Genomic DNA, 26793 nt, shown 5'->3' with positions numbered 1-26793 from the left:
TATAAATTGCCTTTCACGGTGCTACATAAATCAAAAAGGACTATGCAAGAGTGGCCTTTTTCTCCCTCTCCTCCTCCTTCCTCTCTCTCACTCACCCTTTTTTCTCAGACTCGCCTTAAAAAAAAATACATTAGCCTTTTAACTCTCCTGTTCCTTCTTCTCCCTTGGTGTTGGCATGACCATGTGTGTGTGTGTGTGTGTGTGAGAGAGAAAGAGTGTGTGTATGCACACACCTGTATGTTGTCTTCTGACAAAAGCTGCTCTCGACAAGCCGAGCCTGCCCCGTCTCTACACCCGTCTTATCTGCTAACATCGTGATCCGTCACACCACGGTTCACTGGACACCCCCACCCCCACCCCTGCGATCCCCCACTCTCATCCTCACCTCCACCCTTCAAGCTTGCTTGTCTGACCCAGCTCCATCCTTCCCCTCCCACTCAACTTCCTCTCCTCATCACACTCTCGTATCGCTGTACCACCCTCCCTCGACCCCACCCATCTGCGCTCCATTTCCTCCATCCTCCCTCCCTCCAAATCTCCCTTACTCCCTGTCACCCCCTCTCCCTCCCCTTTCCCTTCGTCAAGTGTTTATCTCACTGCCTGCACTCCAGTCATCCAGGCAGCCAGAGGAGAGACGGAGAGCTCTCTCCCCCCGGGTCGGTGACCCTTGTCAGGGGGACAAACTGCCCACTGCTGCTTGCCTACACAGCTGGAAAATTAAGGACTTGTGGGGGCGAGAAGGTTCATCGTGTCCGTGCGTGTGAGTGTGCATGTATGTGTGTAATACAGAGTGAGAGAGGTGCTCATAGATCAGTCTGTGTGTGGGAAAGAAAGGGGTACAGACAGATCGGTGGATGTGTGAAAGAGCATTAAGAGTCTGTGCAGTTTTGGTTTGTATGCTGATATGTGTGTGTTCGATCAGGTTAAACAGTCTTGTTTAGAGAGGAAACACGCTGCAGATGGTTGTGGGTGTCCAGCTGTTACTCCGTCTAATGGTTTAATGAGAATCACAGCATTCATCCAACTCACTATCTCCTCCTCTCTTTGTCTCTCTCCTCCACATTAGCCTGTTGGCACACAACCACACAACTATTTTGCGAATAGACTAAACAGTAACCCCCCCCCCCATTAAAACTTGCGCTCCATTTTTGTTCCCATCCTTGCATTTACAGTTGATGCCAAACATCAACTTCGGTTTGTTTTCTATGAAGGTATGAATTACAAAGCTAATACTCAGGTTCTGTTATTGTTGCGTAACATTTCTGCTGTTGTTTGATCGGAATCCAAATCACTGCCCTTTGGGACTGCAGCAAACACCAAAGAGTCGAACTACTTTCCTCGCTGGAATGAGTGAACTGCTCAGTACAGGCTTTTTCGAGGAGGCTGCCTATATCATGTTTTCTTTTCTTTCCTGAGGGCTATTTGGTTCGAGAGAAAGATGCAGAAAATAACATTAACAAACTCAGATGAATGCCAATGACAGAGGGCAGGATCGCATATTCTTCACTTGACTGTTTTTCTAAATTTCAAATGTGCGAGTGAATGCAATCCTCATCCAGTTTCTCAGGATTGTGACTGGTCTATGTATGTAAATGCCTTTGAACAGAGCACACATCCAGGACAGATGAGACACAAATGTTTGGATTTTTACAAGGCTTCAGAGAAAAGAACGCTCCTCCAGTCAGATTGAGTGTCTCGTTAATGACCAGCCTGCTTTCAGGACTTAGCACAAGGGTGTCGCTCAAAGGAAAAGATTAAACGTGGCATTATAATAAAGAAATATTCACAGACACCTATGCATTTTGAGCAGATATTACTATTTATGCATGCTCCTTCCATACTGGAACATACTCTTTACTAGGATGAATAGCTGCAATTTATCAAGATGTACAAGACACATGTAAACTGATCATTCACAAGCATGTCTGTGTCTGGAGTGAGGGGAAATCCTTCCCTCTACAGTGATCAAGGTGAAGTCACATTTTCACTTTGGACGCGTCTGTAATGACCAGGTGCAACATTTCCTGTTGCAAAAACACCCTACACAGTCACCGCCTGAAAAGGGTTTGTGTGAAGTTCCTGCTAAGCTTTTTCATTCAGTCCAAGACCTCCATGTCTTGCCATATGGGTACAGAGTTCTGTACCTCATCTGTTTATCTACCTACAGGACTGGGTTACTGCTTTTTTCTTCATCCAATTCTTTTTCTATCATCTTCAGCCTGGAACTTCACTGTGCTTGTAACTCTGTGATGTGCTTCTGATGAGCAGCTCTCTGCCGGCGGAAGCCAGAACGCAAAATTTCTTCCAACTGAGGGAAACTTTGTTGAAGCCAGAGATGATACAACAAAAAAAGGTTCCTAAAAAAAATGAGAGATTAAAAGAAAAACAAAACTTTACACAATTACAGTATACACTGGAATACTGTTCAGCACAGGATCATTTTTTGGTTTTGGCAATTATTTCTGTCTGTCACAACAACATTTTACAACAGTATAGGGACAGAAGTCCTAATTTAACCATGGAATCTAGATGTAGACTGTCTGACTCTCTCTCTCCCCATGAGATTAACTATGGGGGCTACACCTTTGACAGATATTAGGACTATGTCAGGTTGATGACAAAGATATGTTGATACCCAGGAGGACAAATCAAGGCTGTGAATATTCACCCAAAAACACACATGCAAACAACTGGGGCTGAATAATTACAAGAGAAAGTCGCATGGTACATCAACGTTCGGTGAGACAAACAAAAATAAAAACCTCTGCTCCACAGAGATGTGTCATCAGCACAGATGAACAGGAACACACACAGACAGCCACTGACACTGAGATAAACACCCTGATATTAACACACTGCCGCACACGGACACTAAGTTTATGACAAACAGAACTTGGCATGCACGCCCACTCAGTAACGGCATCAAACAGTGACACACGATAGCAGGCAGGTGCACTGAGGTGGACACACGAAGCAGGTTTGTTTCACACACACACGCACACGCACACACACACACACACACACACACACACACACACACACACACACACACACACACACACACACACACACACACACACACAGCCTCATAAGAGCTGTAGAAAATAAAATAAAATAAAATAAATCGTCTTCAACTTTGTCTCTCTAACTTTCCCTGGGTTCGTTTTAAAGCCCCTCAAGGTCAAGTCGGATAATCAACTTTCCTCCATGTGTTGCTTCATTAGCACCACTGAGTGATATTTCCTCTGTTTTTCTCCTGTTGTTTTTCCAATTGGTCTAATCTCTCTGTGCCCCAATATCCCGCTGTAATCCGAGAGCTGCGTTAAAACAGCCTCCAGTGATCGCCGCACACACACTCACAGACACCAGTAAAACATTCACTTGATGCTGATGCAGACAGCTGCATGCACGAACACTAATGACACTGGAAATACGTCATGGTCCGTAATATATCTGAGTGTGCGTGAGGGAGAGGTAAAATGGCAGTGAGTATGCATATGCAAATGCGGGGACGCATGTCTTCATAATGGAGCGGGATCCTCTTGCTTGTGTGATCCATCATTGAAACCGCTATGTTTGATGATGAGTTTGTGGTCATGCGCCACAGCTCACCGTGCAAGCGCTGTCTCTGGCAACCTTGAGGAGGACAAGTGGAGAGCCAAGGATTGCCTTAGAAAGCTTCATAATTGAGATCAACCCCTCAGCTTGTGGCAAATGAGAAGACAATATTATAATTGCTCCTCAAGCGAGCTGTTTCTATTTTTCCATTTGCTTTTTATCTTTCTGCCAGGCGGTGGCCATATGGTGCATTGTTTATGTGTATGCGCTTGTTTGGGTGTGCTGGCGTGTGTGCGCATGTGAGAGGGAGCAAGTACAGCTTAGAAAATCCCATTAAGGGGGATATGTATTGGTTTGCTGTGTTATTCAAGGCTTTCTGGGACATTAGTACCGACATATCTTTCAATGTCAGAGCAAGCTGCAGAAAACAAACTAATCTGCTTCTCCTTCTACCCTCCTTCCCCCTCTCTTCTCCCTCTTTTACTTGTTTTCTTCCCCCTGTCACTCCACATCAATCTCTGTCTTACACGCCCCCTACTCTCTGTTTCTTCCCTCTCCTCATCACTATGCGACTGCAAGATGCAACATTGTCCTTCGTCCTTCTCGCTGTCTTTCTCTTCTTTTTTTGCACCATGAAAGTCTGAATTGATAAGTTATTAGGAGTCTTTTCTGGAGTTGGACACGGGTTTCAGTCGTGCTCGATGTTAGCTGTCAATCTCTGAACTTTGTGAAAACAAGAAAAAAAAGCTGTTTTTGGATCAGCTTTCCTCCATTATCTTATGTACTCAACAACAGCAATGAGTCAAATCCCAAACAACACGACTAAACAAATGAAACGCATGAACCTGTCTCAGCCTCTGAAAGAATTACACAATGGATTAATCCCCATTATTATCAATGCAAGCTAAAATCCAGGTGCTTGCTTTGTTCTCAGCTGGTGAGTTCAAAAACAACAAAAACATGAAACACGCAGACGTACGTGCTGAAAATCCCACACGCAAGCTGACTGTTGTAACAGCTGTAGAATATTTTTCCATTTTTCTCATACATCCAATGTGCTTGTTTGTATCAGAGGTGCAGTACGCTGGGTATGATAGGTTTCTTGATTCTAACCTGATTTCAGTTCTTCACCACAGTTGCAACACAACAGGTTGTCTCTATGCACACACATTACCTACAGCACAAACCAAGTGAATTTAAACGAGCACACTGATTATTAGTGCTGCAGGATGGCAAATGGCTCTGACCGTATTAACGACAGCCATAAAGAAGAAAATGAAGAAGACAGCTGAGAGACATTTGGAGCATTCGAAATGCTGAAAGTGTTACTGATGTTATGAAAGTGCATGATATCCAAACTCATAATTGTTTCTGTGTGATATTTAGGCTCAAGCTGTGTGTGTTTTGACATGCATCTATGTTGGTGAGATAACCTTAAAACCTCTAATCATTCCTATAGTTACCCTGAAATGCCAATGCAAAGCATGAATGACATAAACTGAAAGCTGAGTACATGCATGGTTTTGGTCTCTTATTAAATCTACTGAGGTTTTATCTCCAAGCCAGAATCACTGTTGAGTGCTACTGGCATTGAGTAATTGAAATCTGAACACTCTGAAGTAGAGGACTTTTATTTCTGCCTGTATATTTCTTGCAAAAAGATGCCTGCAGACGACTATATGTGAGCTTTATCAGCTGGAAAACACAATGTGACCACAGCATGAAGACTCCCTGTAGTCCAAGTTCAATAAAAACTGCAGTATGTCTCCAAAAATATGTATCTCAATAGACATCTGTATTTATATTTAGGCTGTACTTATATTTGGGCTGTCTATCTTTATATTTTGGCTATTATAAATAAAATAAATGACAAATATATTTATCATTTATCAGTGAGTTGCTTCAATTTTGGCATGTTTGTCTGTTTGTTGCCATTGATTGCGCCGGCTGCTGTAATTGTATCTTAAAAATGGTTTGCGTCAATTGAATCACAAGAATTGTTTATTTCCAACAGCGTGTTGCATGAGCACAAACTTAAACGTAGCAGTTGTGTCCAGAGATGGGGGTGTACTTTACTCTCTGACAGAGGTAGAAAGGCACCCGGTTAGTGTGAGACTGGTTCACCGTCTCTGAACTGTGAGAACTGTGAGATACATCCCTGATAGGTTGATCAGTCCAGTACACGCTCTTAGCATGTTAGCTAATCTGATATTCAGCTATACAGATATACAGTGTAACAACTGTGCACATACAATATAGGTGTATTATTAATAATTCTCTTTCATATTATTTCTTGAAATGATTATTGAAATGAATGGTTATTTTTTAATTATTTCATCTCTCTTGCCTCTTGCTTTATATAAGTACATGTTAATATGCATGTTAGAAAAAACACTGGATGAAAGGAAAAATAAATAAATTGTGCTCTTTCTGACTAATTGTTTCCAGGAAAATCATTTCAAACACAGGCAGTAGATCCCTGGATTGGCTCTTTTTGCCATATGCATTTGGATCCACTTGTGGGGCAACCACAGCTCAGTGTTGCAGATTCATCAGATTTTCCAGTGATTAAAATGAACATCGCTGTGTTATTCAAAATATCTGATCTTATTAAATGAAATGCGAATAAAATATAAAAAACATTTTAAAAGCATTTATCCTGAAAAAATATCTCTTTTTGCCTAACTTTTACAGAATCACTTATGTTGAAATAGAAGCTAGCGGGTGATGACAATTAATTTATACTGCAGAGGCACACGAATATGCACTTACTCACCTGAAAAAGACAAACTTGGCTACATCATTATCAAATTGAGTTAATGAGATTTCATCACTAACAGCTTTGTCCTGCGTTAAAGGTCAGGTCTGTGGACGCAGTAACTCAACACGGTGGTTAAAAAAGACCAGAGACACATACAGCTGTGCCTTGATTTTATTCACTTAATAAATACTGCACCAACAACCTGATATTCAAAAAGTCAGTGTATTCCTTTGAGCTACACACTGAATCCCTAGAGCCACGAAAATGAGAATTTCCCAAAGAAGATCAATAAGCTATCGGGTTCATTTAATCATCGCTCAGTATGCTTACATCACAAATCTCACCCTCTTGCATGCTAGCCATGCAGAGCTTTTTCCTCTGAGGAGCGTTCAGTTTAATGTTGCTGACTGACAACAATCTCCACCCAGTAATATCAGGAGCATGGACATCCACAGGGGACAACCCCACAGTGATAATAACTAACACACACACACATAACTGTAAACACACTCACACATTCCTGCACAGATGTATCACCACTGAATGGAATGAATACATTAAAATGCTCAATATATTTGGTCCATCAGCCAGAGTGCCTTCTGAAACACACACACAGACTCTCTCTCTCTCTCTCTCTCTCTCTCTCTCTCTCTCTCTCTCTCTCTCACACACACACACACACACACACACACACACACACACACACACACACACACACACACACACACACACACACACACACACACACAAAGCATCAACACACATATCAATTTAATTTATGCTGGGTTGGCAATTCTTCTTTAAAGACGTGAAGCCAGAGCAATAATACATGTTAGATTTGTTGGAAGCTCTCTCAGTGCATTAATGTGTTTATGTGTGTGTGTGTGTATTTCTGTGCGTGCTTCCTTTGTATATGTTGTGCCTAAGGCCCACCCTTCAGCACAGAGTATTTCAGAGAGTAGATGAGATAAAAAAAAAAAGAAATATATGGAAGATGGAGAAGAAAATAGATAAGAGGGAGAAAAGAAAACAGAGAAGCTGCAGAAAGAAAAGAGGAAAAAAATATAAATAGAGAAGTAATGAAAAATAAAGATAAGGCATGTTTTGTGTGGATGTTTGTGTAACTGCAGTGAGTGGATGCTGCAACGTGTGATTACACTTGTTTTTTGTGTTTACGCCCTTGTGCTTTTCAAAGATACCTCTATTTTTAGTGTGTGTTTTTGAATCTGTGAGTTGGGAGACATAAAGGGCTCGAGTGCACGTCATCGACTTTGCGCTCTTTCGAGAAAGATCCCCATTTTCTGGGAATTTCTTCTCTTTTTATAGCAGCAGATTTGTGCATCTTATTTTCTTGCAACTAAAGTATGAAGTGAAAAACACATTGTCATCCCCACCATGACTCACCTGACCTGCCTTTACTTCAGTCCCAGATGATCATTATGTAGCCTAATGCCACAGGCTGAACTGTAATGTATACAATGGCATTAACAAAACCATTAGCAAAGTGTTAACAATACCATGTGCTGAGCGCTGCCTTTTATATATGGATGGTCTCCCTTGTAGGCTCTTTATTTTGAATGATGACAAATTTTGGCTGAAAAGAGCAAAGGCAGAAAAAGTACATGAGCTGTTTAAACCCGCTCTGAAACAAAAGCCTATAATCAGAGGTGTGACGTGCAGAGCATTAAACACCAATATATTTTATTAAGACAGGCAAACACTGTTCGCATAGCTCTTAAACCCTGTATGCTCAACACTGAGGATAAATTGGGACATTTAGAAATTGTCCTTATGTCAATCACTTCAGCAATTTAAGAGCAACTGTTATGTAAATGTGGACGTCTTGCTCTGCTCCAGCTATCACAGCTGTAACACCAATGACACAAAAGATCTCTCTGAAGGGTAAGATGACATTAAATTAAATTAAGTTACAGTACTAATTATATTCCACGTCTTTTCTTTTCTTATTCATGTATTATGGATTTAAAAGTAAAAGTTAATTAAGGACGTACATTATGAAGAATACTGAAAAGTGACAGTGAAGTAGTTTAAACAATTTTTTTTTCAACCCAAGAATGCTCCTCTGTGTGTCTTTAATAACCTGCTATGGCAATGAAGAGACTCGGGATGTATATGAATGTACTCACCTTGGGTGCTTGTGATGCTGGTTTTCTGTATCCGTAAATCTACTTACTGCTCCACTGTCATTGACAGTGTTTGATTCGTAGCTCTAATTATGTGCACCTGAATCTACTTTAAAAGGTGTGAATGTGTCATTGAGCCTACACACTGAAGAAGGTATTAGCCTAAACATTTATGCTTATTATTTTTCCACATTACATGCAAATTAATATACAGCAAATGAGAACTTCGGAAAACTATTTTTACCTTTTGAGTGTTAACCGGTCTACCTCTCACAAAGGAGAGCAGCCCATACTGTTTGGCCTTTGGCCTTGAAACAGAAGACAAATTTAAGTGTAAATTACTTTTCAGGAGAGCGCTTTTCTTTGGACATTTGTAGGTTAGTAAGATTCTGGCATGACTCTTGACACATTTTATCTCATATAACAGATTTTTATGTCCTTTAGTCTCCTTACAGTATTACAGGGTTTTGCTGATTAAAGGAATGGCGTGTAGGATTTAGTGGCATATACCGGTATCCCTTGCCTCATCCTCCCTTTCTAAATGTTTAGAAGAACCTACAGTGGCTGCAAAAGTAATGAAAAAGGCAAAAGGCACTCTTGATAGTCAGTGTTTGGTGTGTCCAATCTGGGCTACTGTAGAAACATGGTGGACTTTGTGGAAGAAGATCTGCTCCCCTGATATAAAGAGCTAATTTTAAAATCCATCCATCCATCCATTATCTATACCGCCTATCCCTTTCGGGGTTGCGGGGGGCTGGAGCCTATCCCAGCTACGATGGGCGAGAGGCGGGGTACACCCTGAACCGGTCGCCAGCCGATTGCAGGGCCACATGAAAGGACAAACAAACATTCACACTCACACCTACGGACAATTTAGAGTCATCAATTAACCTAATGAGCATGTTTTTGGTCTGTGGGAGGAAGCCGGAGTGCCCGGAGAGAACCCACGCATGCACGGGAAGAACATGCAAACTTCACACAGAAAGGCCCCGCCTGACCCGGGGATCGAACCGGCAACCTTCTTGCTGTGAGGCACGCGCACTACCTGCTGCGCCACCGTGCAGCCCTCATTTTACAGTTATTACACAGTTATTACTTTCAGATGATTATACACTAATGAAATCCTAATTCTTCTTATTTTCCAGCTCTGTCACATTCTGCCAATAGATCCCCCTAAATTTTACACACTGCTCCTTTAATTCGGGTGTTTCAAAGAAATAAATGTACATTTTCACGATCAAACTTTGCTCTTCTGCTCAGCTACTTTTTGTCTCTGCTTGTGTTCAAACAGAATTTGCGCTCTCTGCCCAACACTGGGCAGACTGGGAGCAGAGATTGACATGCTGGGGGAACAGTGGCCAGCAGGCATGGACAGCTCACTCTGTGGCAATGCCAATACACTCACACTCACACACGCAAACACACACGAGTACTTAGTGAGAAAGAGACACAGAGTGTTTTGAAAACTACACAGATATGGTACACACACACCAAAAGCTTCACTAGCAGCCAGTGTTGCCTTTACAAAAGTTACACCACACCACGCACATCCTCCATCCACACAGACAGACGTCAGACAGATACACAGTCACACACTACGGCCATAACTCTACCACCGTGGGACTGTCATGAGTTTGTGTGACTAAGAGACTGTGGCAGAGAAAACGATAAGCACACCAAGAAAGAAAGAAAAAGAAATATGAAGCAGGAAAAAGCAGAGCCGAGGAAACAGAAGAGAAAAAAGAGAGAGATGTTGCCCTTGCAAACACCTTATTACTCCAACTTAATGTACTGTAAAGTGTTATACTCTTTTCCTTTGACAGCAGCACCTGTGTGGCTATGAGCTGTAAGTGCTGCACTCAGGTAGACAGACATGGTGTGGGATAAGACACATGATTCTGTCAGCACAACAGACGACAGCATTATCCTGGGCAATGACGCATCACCGAGGCAAACAGCAACCAGAGAGCACACATTATGAGATGTAAATGATATGGGTTCCTGTGTGACGGATCACACTTTGTTGCTCATTTTCTTGTACAGTTTCTCTCCATAAACACGAATGTGTCACCAAAAAAAACCCTCACCCGCCTGCCTACTCACACACACGGACACAGACACAGACACACACATACACCTGCTTTTCCGCTGTTTCTCATTAGCAAACCTTCTACCACCACCATCACAGATGTCTTTAGGTGTCTATCTGGTCTTACACATCTGAAAAGCTAATTCTACACATTAATTTGCTGTGCTATATAAAGCCCAACTTTACACATCAGACTCAAATGCCTCTTATCAACTGAGTAAGCATCACTCAGCCCCCTTGCCCACACTGGGTGGGTGGCAAAACGTTGCCTGCAACCTTGAAGGAAGGTGGATTCTCATCAGTGCATTTAAAGCAGGGAAAGATAGAGGAGATAATTCAATGTTAATTAGCATCTTGTCTATGGGGGGTAGAAAATGGAAGGAAAAAAGAAACGCAGACACTGGGGTGATGGGGAGAGTGAGAGAGACGCCCGAGGACCCTGGTGATAGTTCTCTTTTCTCTTGTCTTTCGATATATTAGCTCTTGTTCTCTCTCGGCCCCTGACTTGATTCTTGCCTCAAGTGCTTTCACAAATTAATGACACTGTAACCAGAACATTAGTCGGGTAATGAAAGACATGGCACAGTCGGGCGCGTAGGCACAATTGGCTAATAAAGTGATAATACATGAAACATAAAGGGATATCAAAATTAGTAACAACATAATCCCAAACAGTTAAAAGCCAACCACAAAGTTTTTTTTAAATCAGCAGCAAAACAACTAAAACTCAAAAACAAGAAAACAAGGTAAAAGGTGTGAGTTGACATGAAGGCAGCGGCGGAGTCAGCAGCACTCACGGTGGATTAGTTGTATATTTTCCAGTAAGACATAATTAGGAATAGACTTTTGTAGTTCAACAGGATGTCAACTAGCTGTGTTCACAGCAGTGCACCATTAATGGTAGCAGCTAGAGAGACACAAGAGTCAAAGCGAGAGAGAGAGAGAAAAGCAATTGTCTGTAAAGGTTAATGATGAATATCAAAAACCACGAACGAGAAAAAAAAATAAACAAGTGGTTAACCAGTGCTGCAAAATAAAGTCATTAGGGTGTAATGCAGGACCTGTGAGTGTGTGTCAGTGTGTGTCAGTGTGTGTGTGTGTGTGTGAGAGAGAGAGACTTGTGAGGCAATAACCGAGTCCAGAAGTGCCCAAGGAATGGACTGTAACAGCGGCACACATACACACAGCCTCATTATCCTGAACCGCACTCATCTCTCATCTCTGGCTGCACTTGTTTCTTTCTTCGCCTCCTGTGTCCATCACACTCTCTCCTCCTTTGGCTCTTACGCCCTTTTTACACCAAAGAGCAATTTTCGAACCTGCGTTTCCATTAGCAGCTGTTGTGGGCGGGACTACATTAAACCTGAATTTGTGAACGTTTAGAACACACAGCTGTTGAGACGTGGGTCATGTAGGGTGTTACGTTTAATTTATCTACCAGTAACGAATATGTCAAAAAACAGAATAAAGTAAAATAAGAGCGTGTTTATCTTGTGGGGCCTTCAGTGTTGCTCTCACCTCTGGGGTCCATTCCTTTTGTGACTGTGACTGAAGTGTGTTTGATGTAGAACATCGGTGTAAGTCGCTTCCTCTACTCCACTTTCTCTCTCTTCAGCTTCCTCTGTTATTATTCTCTGTACACTTTCTTCCCCCATTACATCTACTACATCATCTAGTGGCACGCTAGCATGACCATATTCCACACTGTGATAAAATACTGAAATAACCCAGTCAGTAAGTTCAACATTTATGTGTAACCTAATCATTGATAAAGTTTCTTAATGAGGAATTTGTGTCATTATTATGTTATTAGAGACTTAATTGCACTTTTTAAATTGCACAAGAGATTTAGCCAAATGTTCTTCATAAAAGCAGGAAACGTGTGTCGCTGCATTGCCTCTAAATTGTGCACATATTAAGATACTTGCATCTCACAGAAAGAACAGTTCACTGGATTAATGAACTCATTTATTTGATGGAAACATTTCTCTCTCCATTAGCCGGGCTGCCATAAATGATTCTGTCAATCGCTCCAGGCAAGTCTGACAAATAAAGAGAGAAGCATCATGTGTTTTCACAAGTTAACAAATGCTCTGTGAGTCGAAGTTAGTGTGTGCACACGTGAATAAAACAGGCAGTGTGTGCGCACGATTGAGAAAGAGGTTTTAGTAGTTTTGTTCAGTAAGGAAACATGCTACATATACTTAACAATAACCAGACCTTCATTCTGTTTTTCAAGGCTTTTTTCCCCCACAATGATAAACCAGATATTACAGAAAACAAGCCAGAACATTGAAAAAGATGTTACTGGATTCAAACAAAACTGCGATTGAAGACTGTATATACCAGGTCCTTGAGAGTTGCAGTTCATTTCAAGGGGATATCACAACAATGGGTTAAGGTGAAACGCAGAACATTGATTCCACAATGAGTGAATTCATGTACATGACATAATGTACATTTCCCAAAGAGAGACGGAGGATAATGCTTCGTCTTTTCACATTGACCTTTCAAGGCAACTGTCCCCACTGACACTCAGTGTCAGCATTCACTTCATCCAACTCCTCTGTGGCTGTGTGTATGTGTGTCAGAGAACAAGAGATGTGTGTTTTTATCTGTATGTGCATCTGCACAAGGGCTTGTTTGTGCAAGTCCTGGACTATCAGTTGTTTACAGGTTGTTTACGCTGAAAGGAATGATGCTAAATTATTAGTGAAGGGTGCTAATTCTCTTCTAAAAGCTGTGATTCCAACACTAATGGAAATAGTGTTCAACAGAGTGAGTGAAAAGACGGGGCCGAGAGAGATGGGGTGGGAAGAAAGGGAGATTTAAAAAGGAAGGAAGAAAATAATGTGAGGTAAAATTGGAGGTGAAGAATGGAAGAAAGGGCACTTGGAATGGTAAATGGGATGAGAGTGTGAACAAAGGGAGACCAGTGGAGGAAAGTGTGGAGTAATAAATGCATAGAAACGGACAAATGTGGATGCAGAAGATGATTGGGAGCGGTGGAGAGAAGAGTGAAAAAGGAAATACTGCCTGAGTTTGTGTATTTCTTTGAGCTGTCTCTCTGCGTGTGTGTTGCTGCATGCATCAGCATCATGCTCTCTTGTTACCTTATGTGGCCAACTTGTGAATGACTGAATGATGGGCAGACACAAAGCCGTATGTTTTCAGGTGCAGGATGTGTCTGATGGAAAGAGAGGCGATAAAAAATGGATAAAAAGGACAGAGTATGTGAAAGAGGTGAGCAAGGGGTCAGACAATTAGTACAATTACTGCCCAAGTTCCAAATTAGGGGTGTCACTGGTGGCAGAATATAATTCCCATTTAACGGTTCGTTGAGCTCTAAAATGCCAGCCCTAGTGTAATAGATGAGATCTGAATGGGAAAAGTAGAAGTGGAAGAGTAGGAAGTGTGCGTCTGTGTGTATAGCTGCGTGTGTGTCTGTGGTTGTGCCTGTGGTTCACGGTGAAAATGCTGTTGACAGTGTAATTTGATGAAAGCTGACAGCTAATTTATGAAGCATATTTTTGGGTAAATGATTTTTCCCGGTCCCACTTTCTCAGTCATTCTAAACTGGTAATTGGATTTCCCTAACTTGCAAGGTAGTGAATTAGGAGTAAACTAGTTAATGAAGGAATGACTGACTGACTGACTGACTGTGCATGTGGGTGTGTTTGTGGGAAGGGTGCATGTGTGTGTGTGTGTGTGTGTGTGTGTGTGTGTGTGTGTGTGTGTGTGTGTGTGTATTCACGCAACAGCATTTCAAGATTGAGTATAAAAAGGGCGTATTAATAAAGTGTGTGAGTTTGTGTGTGTGTACGTCCACACTATGTTTGTAGGTGTAGGTGCCATCTCTCAGTGCAGTAGAGGTTAATGGCAGAGTTTCGGTCTGCTGCACTAATACCCAACTAATACTAAGCACCTATTGCTTTATTCCTACTCAGTCAATCAAGGACCATGGACACACATACACAACCACACACACACATACTTTTAACAAACCCCCAATCCTCTCTCCCTCCCTCACCCTCTTTCTATCGCCTCTCACTCACTCTAATTGCCGGGAGTGTCTTGTCTTTATGAAGCTCTCCCTAAGGTGGGTCTTTGTATGCATGCGTCTATGAGTGTGTGCATTGTGTGTGCGTGTGTGTTGGCCAGAGGAAACAGAGGAAAATGACAGAAAACGGTTCTGACAGTGACAGCAAACTTGTTATTCTCATAGTGAAAAACACAGCACTGTGAATAATACGGTGCAGACACACGTGCACACATGCACACATCGCGTTCTTCAAACAGTGTATTAGACTAAATATCAAGCTTTGACACCGACTGCGCAAAACAGGAGTAAAACACAGCTGCAAGCACTCTCCTCTACTCTTCTCTACTGCATAAAAACTATTCACAACCGTGTAGAAACTCAACTAAACCCAAGCATAACACAAAGCAAATGAATCTAATCCAGGCCAAACCTTATACAACTCAACCATTTTACAAGCCAGCCTAACTAATCCAAAACCAAACTGACACAAAACCCGACCAGGCCTTGCTCAAGTACATTACCGCCAAAAAGACTGAGTCCAAACAAATCTAATGCAAATGAATGTAATCCAAGTTAATCTACTCAGAATGAGCCCAGCCAGGCCACAGCTCATTTCCAATGGTCTGTTTCAATACTATCATCTGTAGTTCTAGTGCTGAGCAAAGAGAGGATGAAGGCAACAGTTCAAACACACAGATGGGGACAAATTAAAGGGAAGAAGCAACATAGGGTGTGTTAGCAAGGTGTTGGATCACAAAACGCCACCAGAACAGCTTTAAAGCTCTGTGGAGTTGAGCAAATTTCTATCTCTGTGTCCATAAAAAGTAAGACGAAAAAGTTGTGTCGACATGCGAGATGCTCTCTTTTCTTTTGCAGTTCTTTGATGAAGGTCAGTTTACTTGTAGCCGCTGCTTTCTCAGCATATTCTTCCTCCGATTTACCAAGGGCTCAAATGTCAGCCTCCATTTCTAGCGCTCTTCTCTTGCTTATCATCCAGCTCATCTGTTCGGGTCTTTCTCTTTATGTCAACGGCGTGTTGCTTTCTTTCTCTCCTCTTCACCCAAGCAGCCGCGGTACTTCTGCCTGGCTCCTGCAGCCAAAAGCAGCAGCTCCTTGGTGACCTCTCCTTTCATTATGCCTCCCAGCAGACCTGACATGTTCATCAGTGAGTTTGTGAGCCACTCTGATTCTCCACAGTCAACTCTTTGTTAACAGAAAACCCTCTCTTAACGCTGACCCATTTATGAGATAGGACAAGTGGAATCCAAAAAAAAAAAAAAAAAAATCATGTCATCCAGTAGAACGATCAGTCCATCTGTTTTGGGGTCAAATTCCTTGAATTTAGTCTGAAGACCAGCTGAGTCGCCAAACTCCCTATTCCCTCAGAGGACATGATCACACTCTGCCTCATTTACATGTTTAGGCTCAACAAGTAGCTCCTTAGATCCAGCCATGTGTCTTTGGCTGCTCTCTAATTGGTGATACTCTAGAGCCGGTTTCAGCAGCTTGTCTCTTGTACTCTTGGTGATCATGATCATAGGGTATGGATAACAGTGCTTTTACTTTGACTGCTGAAACCTTTTATGAAAGGCTTCATTCATTTATTTTATTAACCCGTAACACAGAATTGAAAATGAGTAAAAAATAGTCACACTTCATTTATGTGTGTGTGCCTGATAGACAGCAATGTAAAAAATACAACATTAGCAATGACACCGTTGAGATGTTTATTCTTACCTTCATCCAGTTTGTACCATAGAGAGGAAGGGCAGTGCGGGCTGTTGATACACGGTGAGGAGGAGGGTGATTTGTCTTGCAATGCTACCATTCCTGCCATCTAAATGTAGTCTTTGACAAGTGGCCAGAGCAACGATCCTCTATCCTCCTCTAACCCACTGATGTTCTCAATCCACCGGTGCTTGCTGAAGACTGAAGCATGCTGTTGCTGCCACCTTATCCCTGCAGTTAAGCATTTGTGTTTGGACACAACATCCGAAATGGATGTTTGCTCGGTGGCAGATGAAAGAGAAGCACTGCAGCAGGTGTTTTCCCATTGTGGCAGGAGCAGCAGCTGCCACCTGGCGCTTCCTTTAGCGTGGCTAGCTATTGCTTCCGCCCCCATGTTTGAAATGTCAAATGGGTTTCTACACAGCGGACATTTTGCAAGCTCTGGGTCTTGGTCTTTTTGAGGTATGCTGTTATACGTGATTGTAATTTATTAATCTTTAACAGCGGGTAGCCCACTGGGAGCATCCCCCGACCTCCACACCACCAACCAGCACACATTTACCTAACCCTTACCCTAACCTGAACCCATGATCACAGTAATATTACAGGAATACTACAGGCAGCAGTGTCTTTGATCCACTTGCTCTTCTGTGGCTACATGTTGCTTCTTTGATTATGAAGGTGACACTCCATACAGTGAGACTCAAAGGCTCAATAACAAATCTGTCTGCTAGTTCAGCACCACAGACAGCACCACGGAGTTATTAATACGCAGCACAGTTAGGCTGTTATTATTATCATAGGTGATCCAGTCAGGCTACTGATGTTTCAGAGTCATGGTTGGGGCCAGAGATTCTACTCACACCAACCTCAGTCGGATAAAGGATCAACGAGTCAGGCAGACCAGATTAACATATTCAGCTAAACAACCGCTGTGCCACTGCACTCTCTGCTACTGGCTGATGGAGAGGTTAACAAGGAGGATGGCATTCCAACCGTATCCTCCTACAAATCACCTACTTCTTGTCCATGTGAAGCCAACATCATTAAATCTGCACCTTTCTGGCATATTGCAAATTTACATTTCTTTAGCAGACAAGCTACAACTCCAGCCAGTGTAGAAAGACCGTTACCTCACACAGGCAACGTGGCTTTATGTGAGTGCTGTTAAATCATTCAATTAAAACAACAAAAGGATGCTGACTTTTCCCAAAATGTATTGTTTGTGTATTTTTCCAAACCTTTTCCAGTCCTGGAAATAGCAACAAATCCCACAACTTTTTCCAGGTTTGTCATGGCAGTACTGATTACATTGTCTCCCCTCTGTCTGTATCCTCAGACAGGACATGTGGAGAGTGTGTTGTTGTTAATATGAATTTCCCATCAAATTCTGACAGTGTGACAAAAAGAACATCCCGCCTGTGCCAGTGCCGTGTACTTGTGTTTGAGTCTGCGGTGAATAAAGATGCCATCCTCAGCTTTTACCTGGAGTGTTGAGCAGTCTGGACATGCGACAGCTGTAGGCGATTTGCTGCTCACAGTATTCTGCACTGGTGGTGATGGCTGTCACCTGCAAACACAAGCACAGATATGTATTTTCATTTTATCTTATTCAGGTAGACAGGCTCATTTTGTGTAAAAACAAATTATTGAGCAGGAAAATGAAACAAAGTGCACTCTAATGTTGTAATTTAGCTCCCCGTGATTTGGAGAAACTTAAAATGGAACAAGTGATCCATACAAATTAAGAAGGAACATAATTACAGGAAGGATGTGCCACTCAAAGCCTGTCACCTCACTGAAAACTCACTGGTCTTGTAAACACTGAAGGTAAAAACTGCTGTCATTCCTCACTGGAGTGTTGAAGCCTGTTCACACACTCTTTGATTTTGACTGAGAATAACAGTTTAAAACCACTCACCACATAGATTTGTATGCAGCAAAACCACAGAAGACAAGTGGCAGAGAGATGAGGTGAAACATTCATTATGTGAGATTATCATTGTGCATTTGAAAGAATAAAGACTGAGTCAGTAGAGGGCCTCAGCATGTGGTTCAATTACACTGTTCCTCACTCGAGTCACGAGCTGGAGAGTGTATGAGCTGCTGATGGTGGAGGTTTGTCAAAACAGTCATGGAGGTCATATTAGTTTGCAGCATAAAAGTTACCGTGGTGACAGACTTCAGTTATTCCGTGTATTACAGGCATCACATGATCCAGGGAGACATGACTCACCTCACCCTGGCTGATAAAGACTGTGGGTAGTCACTCATTTTAACAGTTTGCTTTAATAACAAGCAAGGATGTCAGAATACGTCACTGATCCCTCTGATTGCTACACTTGATTACTTGTTGAGGATATAGAAAACCCAAACACAACCTGGTCAGATTCCTGCTAACCAGGATGTTGAGAAAGATACCACTGAAATTAACCATGAAGAGGCAAATAATTAGGTGTACTTGTGGTTCACCTTTAGTCATGTTTTGAGTCACATGAACGTTTGAGACTGACTTGTCTATTACAGTGTGGTCGTTTCCAGTGAGCTTTGAGTGACAACAACAAGTCTAACAAAAGTAACAAATATGACAAGATATCTTTCAGTTCATTGACACTATTTGCAAAAAATTCCATGAAAAAACATTGTGGTCTTCATACTTTATAGGAGGATGTAGATATGGAGCCTCTACAAGATGGCTACAAGTCAAACACACAAAAATCTTTTTTTCACCTCATCATATGCAACTATTCAATAATATATTTTAAAAATCTTGTTTCATTCCACTGTACTTTCATGTAAGATCATATTTACTTTGTAGATAACAAGACATGATGGCTGGCATACAGTATATATAAATGTTTTAGTGTGTTTTTTCTTTTTCAAAATGCATCTACAATGTTACACTAAGCAGCACAAGACTTTCTATGCATAATGCATGCTAGTGTGTGTGTGTGTGTATGCGTGTGTGTGCTACCTGGTCCATAGAGGCACTGTAGTTAACCTGTAAGACGGTGCGTCTCTCTCTGCTGGAGCCAGTCACTGTAGTTTTGGGTGGCAGGTTGTTCATAACGGTGGTCCACACTTTGTCCTCTGCACACACAAACAAGCTAAACTCACTCGCATGTTAAGATTTCTTCTACAACTGCAAGAATAAAATCAGTTCGACGTGGTGAATTATTTGTGCAGTTCAGGTTACACAAATGACAAACATTTGCACAAACAGTGGATTCACCCACATGCTATAGACACACACACATGCACGCAAGCGGACACGTACGCAGACGCGCACACACACAGAAATCTGCAGTTTAGCTGTCAGGCCAGTGAAGTTCTCCCTGTGTAATCTAAGTTACAGCTATGAGACTCCGGGCTTTAATAGACACTTCTGTGCTGTTATAGCATGAGCCGGTCACTCAGACATCTCCCTGTTCATTCACACTGTCAGTCAGGGAATGTGTGTGTGTGTATTTTGGGTCTCTGAGGTGTGTGTGTATGTGTTGGAGAAAGAGAAACTCTTAACATTTCAGAGGTGTGTGTGAGTGTGCTATTCAGCGTGACTAAGGGGCTAGCCAGCGGAGTGCAGTGACATTTCATTAAAAGTCTCGCCTTTGCTCTGCCTACGTGCTCTGCTGTTCCAGACTATCCACTTATTCCACTCTCCCTGTGTGTGTGCGTGTGTGTGTGTGTGTGTGTGTGTGTGTGTGTGTGTGTGTGTGTGTGTGTGTCACTAAGACCGTTGGAGCGCTCTTACGTTTGCATAACAGGTCCATTTCATATGTATTTGTGCTTGTGTGTGTGTGTGTGTGTGTGTGTGTGGTAGCTGCTCCTTCACAGTTAAATGTCAGTAGCTGTGACTGCGTTGCCATGGAAACCCCAGGTATAGCAGGTTAAGAGTGCTGCTATCTGAGGTTAAGAATGAGGAGGGATGAAGTTTCCTTCTCTCGCAGGTCATTTGGCTGATGCAGAATAGGGAAGTACACAGACACACACACACACACACACACACACACACACACACACACACACACACACACACACACACACACACACACACACACACACACACACACACACACACACACCTGTCATGTTGCAGTTGACTTTGAAGGGGCCGAGGGGTCCGCTGCCGTCAGGATCGATCCAGTAGGAATCAGAGGACCTTCCCAAATGCTTATAGGCCTCACATGATGGCTCATAGATAGCTGGGGGTGAGGCAGGGACAAAGAGAAGTGGGGTTGGAGCGGTTGGAGGAAACAAGACGGAAAATCCATAACCACTGAGAAAAAAGATTGATTTTGTCGAAATTCATGATTCTGAGCAAACTCTAACTACAAATGTTAGAAGTTTATAGTAAAAATCTTTCTTTGGAACCTACGAGGACTTTGATGTTGCGCACTGCTTAATGCATCTCATTGCTTTCAACATCGGCTTGCTTAATCTATAATGTGTCATGTTGATATATATGCTGATATTGGAACATTGGGTGACAATGATTTCAAAAAGCGCTTTACAAAAGCCAAAGCTTGGCCTGAGGGTGGTAGCAGTGTTAAGGCCATGCTTTTTTTTAATCTGAAATCAGAGGGGTTGATCCTCTGGAATACATGAAAGTGTTCAGAGATTTGCATGGCAGTCATTCTCATTTTCTGTCTTGTGGGTCAGGCTAGAGAAGAGGTCATTACAGTAAGCCACTCAAAGTTATTTTTGGATAGGCTTAGGAATCACAGGGTAAGTCATGATATTATACTATTACCATATGCTGCCCAAAGTATGACCATAAAAATGATCATCTGTCCCTCTGTTTTTCTCCATATGTTTCCACTCTTTGTATATTCTGGTTATGTAATGGACCAAAGAATAATTAAATTGTAGAGTGGATCTAAAATAGCACATCAGTGTCTGAAGCTGTTTTTTTTTTCCTGCTTCCAGAAGGCAATTTCATGTGGTTGCCGGTCTGCATTCAGCGCCTGTCAAGAAGTGCTGTCTTGTCTCACACACTCTGGCAATCTATCTGACAACATATTGATGTTATATTTGTGTTGATCTACACACAGACAGACAGAGAGGGGAGGAGAGGAAGAATCACACTTCAAAGAGCAGTGTGAGAGAGCAACTCAGGGTGAAAGTTTCTTGATTGAGGATTGTTCAGAGGCTTAACACCGAGTTTAAAAAGAAAAAAGAAAAAAACTCAGCGTTTTCGCTTGCTCAGTTTGCTTCGTCTCAGCTCTTTAATACTTTCTGATCTTTCTCCTCTCTTCTGTTACATCCTCTGACTACTTGATTATTGGTATTTTTCTCTTTGATATGCCTCTGCTCATCCAGGAGTTAAGTGATGCAGTGGCTTGCTGAGAGGACGTGGTCTTCAACAAAACCGGTATTGTGCGGAACTGACCCGGCTGAACTGTCTCACATGGATATGCACAGAACTCAGCAGCACTGTTTAGGCACCACTCCTGGTACAAAAGCTGTAATCCAATGAAGCTGAATAACCTGTATTTCTCCACACATTGCTTCACAGCGGTGGGAGACAACAGAAAGATTCAAAGGCCAACTGATTAATTTAAGATTGCATTGGAGGGAATGTGTAAATAAAACAACATGTCTGGCAAATATACCTGCAAAAAAATGCTGTATAATACACAGTAAACATGCAGTAAACTGTATGTTTCACTGCAGCCTTGACCAGAAATTAAATAACTTAACTGAGTGGTGCAATAAACAATTATTTTCATTACTGACAAATCGGTTGATTTTTTTAATTAATTCATTAGGCAGTTAAGGGTATGACATGTCAGGAAATAATGAAAAATGCCCTTCATAATTTCCCGAAGCCAAGGTTTGAAATTGGCTTTGTCTGAAAAACAGTCCAAAACTCAAAGACAGAACAATTACAGTGATATAAAAGAGGGAGTGGTAATTCCTCACATTTCAGAATATGGAATCTGCCAATGTTTGACATTTCTGCCTCATAAATGAAACAGTTCTTGAAATTAATTTAACTATTATTAGATGTTATTAGATTTTAAACAGAGTGGTCAGTTTTGATGCAGCAGAAGTTGAGATAAGGCAAAACTCCTGCAACCCCTACAGTCCCCACGATGCAACTCACTACTGTCTCATTGCTCAACTTTCTCTTAAGTCCACACTTTTAACACTTTATGCCCCCAATCAGTGGAGTGCCTCTTCAAACCAATGCTGTGCCCTGTCCATAAACATCACATGTTTACCACACTCAACCACATATTTCTGGCCACTTTCAGTGACTTCGCAGTTCCAAACCAGACATCCTCATCTCCAGGTTTCTACTGTGCCTCCAGCTCAGATATCGCTATATGCATCTTGTGGTTTTATCGTATTTCAGCGTTTTTAGTGCCTATTCATTATTTTCTGTGATGTTATATCCTGAGAAACGTCTTTCCCACTCACTTTATCTAATTTCCTCACACTTGCTTTATGTTGAATCTGTTGTTTTAGGTTGAACATACATAATATTGCCAAAACATTTCTCTCTCATCCTCTCTAAAAAGCGAACAATGTTTCTGGCATATGGCAGGAGGGATGGCCTTCTCAAATATTTAAGCCTTTAAAAAAAACCCTCTTTGGCTTTTTCTCTTTTCTCTTTCTGACTCTGTTCTCTTTTTGTGCTGGTGCTTTTGGTCGGGTTGCTTCTTCTCAGACCAGAACAAAACACACAAAGCAGTCAGAAAAGCCTGGCCTCTGAACACTTCAAAAGTTCATCTGTCCCTCTGCTGAGGATTGCGGCTTTGGAAGGAGAAACAGCTTAATCACTCAAAGGCGAACAGAGGAAGGCCAAATCAAAACAACGCACAAGGAACAGCACACAGTGGCGTTTAAGGGAGGGTAAAAACAGATGGGCAAGAACACACAACTGCATACACACACTCACATACTTACAAGTGTGGCAGGTGGCTCCAGTGTAGCCTGTTCCATCACAGGTACAGCTGAAACTATCCCACGTCTGTTTACACCGGCCGCCATGTTCACAGTGATTAGGCATGCACCTGGACAGAGAATGAGAGAGACTACATTTAGACACGCAATGTCTTAAAAAGATGGACACGTAGCATATTTCACACACACACTGCCTGCTGCTCTTTCCACTGCAACATATAGCTGGAATGATGCAGAGAGGCGTCGAAGTCTCACTGAGACTGCACACTAAAAAGTGCCTGATGTACGCGTTACATTTGAACTGACCACACATACATTAGCGCACACAGAATGTGACAAATTCAAGTTAAGGTGGGGGAAAAAAGCACATTTAACAGTACAAGACTAGCACTAGGATATAAACCTTGAAAAAAATACTATAGCAAACAGTGAGTGCAATCATATACCACCACCATCTTTAGTTATTGTGACAGACCCTTTGTTCATACCCAGACAGCCTGTTTCACATCCACAAACGGTGCCTTTAGACAACATTTTCAAAGAGCATTGAAGAAGTGATTATGGGCTGCAATAAATCACTATTTTATAGTTAAGACATTGTGTGACAACAGATTGTCTGCTGTCGCTGAAACACAATTTAAGGGTCATGGACAGAATTTGTGTTTATTGCAGCAGATCAAAACCTGTAGTACAAGATAACAGCGTCAACACAGCATTAGGCACAGAGCAGTTAAGACATCTTGTTTGTTGAAATTTGAAAGCCAACTGAAATCCTGGACTACACCAAAGTTTTCTGGTTTGATCCGTCTGCAGGCCCGGTGGGGATGGGTCCCAAGGCGCCGTAGTCTCAGAGCTTGGTTTTCTACACACAGACTCGCACACATGTTATGTGATTAAAATATCTGAGTCTGCTTATTTTGAATGAATCAAAGTGATGTTTAAAGGAAAGCCAGCTGGAGGAAAAACAAACACTGACTCATACGAGCTGCAGGGGTCCTTTAAAATGCTGAGTTCTTGAGTAATGCAGGGAGTCCGCCAGTTAAGCAGCACAGAGATGGTCCATCCCCAGAGGGAGACGAGATGGTCACTGTGGTCACACCACCAGGAAATATAAAGATGACAGGAAACTGTGGACTTCTTCATATCATACATTATGATATTTCCTTTATGTCTCTGTGTATCAGCACTTATATGCACTTATATGTATTTATATGTGTGGATGAGGTATGCTTTTCTGACCTTCTCAAGAAGCAAGAAAATACATGATGTGGCAGCAAACCTAGGTCAAAAAGCAGCATACTTTAACGTATTAGAAATATAATGTAAGTATAGAAGTACACTAATAAGTACACTTTTTATGCTTATTTTAAAGTATGTTTGACATACTTTTAAAAAGTGTGCATCTAAACATCATTAAGTACTACTTAAATTTATTAAAAATGAATATACTAATTCTGCAACACTTAAAGCAGTATTTCAAAGAACTTGTACTTAAGTGTACTTCTAAAAAGTGTACTAAAATATAAATACATTTAATAGTAATTAAGTGCAGTGTAATACAGTATCAGCGTGCGTAATAAGTGTGTCCATTTGAAGTATATTTGGTATGTTTCCAACCCATGATGCAATACAATTGTACTGCAAGTGTGTTTGTGTGTTTAATGGTCATGAATCATGATTTTCACTGCTGTAATTTAGCACACTTAAAGTAAAAAGTTGTGTCAATTTAATAAACTGCAAGTATACTCAAGTATTACTCAAATGATACTCAAGTACACTTAAGAATACTTGACAGCAACAAAAATAGTACAAAGTGTACTTAGTACATTCTTCAACAAATATGATTTAAGTATATTTTTTACCTGGTAAGAAATGAAATGTGAGTGTGTTTTCTGAATGTACTGTTCTGTATGTGTACTCTAACTGCGTGCATGCAAGTAAGCAGTAATGTATGTGTAGAATGAGGGAGAAATGTAGCTGCCTTAGAAAAATACAGGTAGAAAAATAACATTTACAAAATAATCATCCACCTCTCTTTGGATATCTTGGCTTTGACTGCGCTGAATAGTGCAGAAAAAGATGCTTTGGGTAACACAGAGCACTGAGCCCACCCATTGGTATTCAATTCATTTTAAACCTCGACCTGCTCAACATGCTGTTGCATGAACTCCAAATGAAAAAAAAAGTCGAATGTGTCTGATGTCAAGATGCATGTAGCTGCAGCAGGCTAACAAGTGCAAAGCGATTGATGAGCAGTGACAATCACAAAAGAATTTCTGCTCAGCAGCCCAGTGAACTAAGGCACAGAACTACAGTGACTATATGTGCTCTGGGTTTCGTGTGAGAAAAAAGGAAAATCTATGCAGAGAATGAGGCACCTCCAGAGAGTGGTTATACTTTTATGTGCCACTGTGTGTGTTGTTGTGGTACCCTTATAGAATGACACTGACTCTGACTGGAATATTGGAATTTGCATGCGCACAGCTTTGTGTGTGTCAGCACGAGAGTGTGTCTGAGGGAATGCGTATGCGTGCGTGTCTCTGCGTGTGTGTGTTTTGCTTCTTCCACCATCTCAGCCTAAACAGAATCCCACAGTGGAACGGCATTGATCAAAAGGAGGTCAGACAGGGCTATTGAGCTGCCTTCAAAGACATTCTGATTAGTTAGATGGTAACACTGCACCCATTCATCTTCCATGGCAGGACAGGGCCCACCTTTGCACTGCACGGCTGATACACAACATTTGAAGTAATAGAGATGGGCAATACTACAAGCAGCAAAGATAGGAAACTGTCGTCGACATCTGAGTACCTTCGCATTCTGAAAAGCTGACCACAGTCAGTCTGTTGCTAGTAACTATCAGCAGTGCTAATGTACCACAATCTGCAATAATAATAATTTCATACTACATTACCTCATACTAGCATTGCAAAAGAAAAACAAATGATAATAGAAGCAATTCCACGAATTAAACGCAGGCATGAAAACTAAAGGTGACGGCTTCATTAAAATATAAGTTGAAAAAAGTCAGTGTAAATCATCCATCCATCCATTATCTATACCGCCTATCCCTTTCGGGGTTGCGGGGGGCTGGAGCCTATCCCAGCTACAATGGGCGAGAGGCGGGGTACACCCTGAACCGGTCGCCAGCCGATTGCAGGGCCACATGCAAAGACAGACAAACATTCACACTCACACTCACACCTACGGACAATTTAGAGTCATCAATTAACCTAATGAGCATGTTTTTGGTCTGTGGGAGGAAGCCGGAGTACCCGGAGAGAACCCACGCATGCACGGGAAGGACATGCAAACTTCACACAGAAAGGCCCCGCCTGACCCGGGGATCGAACCGGCAACCTTCTTGCTGTGAGGCACCCACACTACCTGCTGTGCCACCGTGCAGCCCCAGTGTAAATCAGACTGAAATAAAACTTCTTTTAATAATAATTTTCCACCCTAATATTTTCCATTAAAACTATAACAAAGCTTTTGTTATCAAAAATGCTAACATATATTTGCTAAAAGAGCTATAAGCAGTGGATCAAATGAACATATTTAA

The 26793-nt window shown here is 41.8% G+C and overlaps 1 protein-coding gene across 1 annotated transcript in view; it reads right to left on the bottom strand.

The window, feature by feature from the left end:
• cntnap2a (contactin associated protein 2a) overlaps positions 1-26793 on the bottom strand; it is a 297644-nt gene that overhangs the window by 79405 nt on the left and 191446 nt on the right. Inside the window, exons 12-15 of the mRNA XM_070985592.1 lie at positions 23235-23341; positions 20405-20524; positions 19297-19412; positions 17808-17892 (exon numbers count right to left, since the gene is read on the bottom strand). Coding sequence (XP_070841693.1) covers positions 17808-17892; positions 19297-19412; positions 20405-20524; positions 23235-23341 — 428 coding nt within the window. The remainder of the gene's footprint in view (positions 1-17807; positions 17893-19296; positions 19413-20404; positions 20525-23234; positions 23342-26793) is intronic.

Source organism: Chaetodon trifascialis, chromosome 18 (assembly GCF_039877785.1).
Source record: "Chaetodon trifascialis isolate fChaTrf1 chromosome 18, fChaTrf1.hap1, whole genome shotgun sequence".
NCBI lineage: Eukaryota > Metazoa > Chordata > Actinopteri > Chaetodontiformes > Chaetodontidae > Chaetodon > Chaetodon trifascialis.
This window is presented reverse-complemented; position numbering and strand designations above follow the sequence as displayed.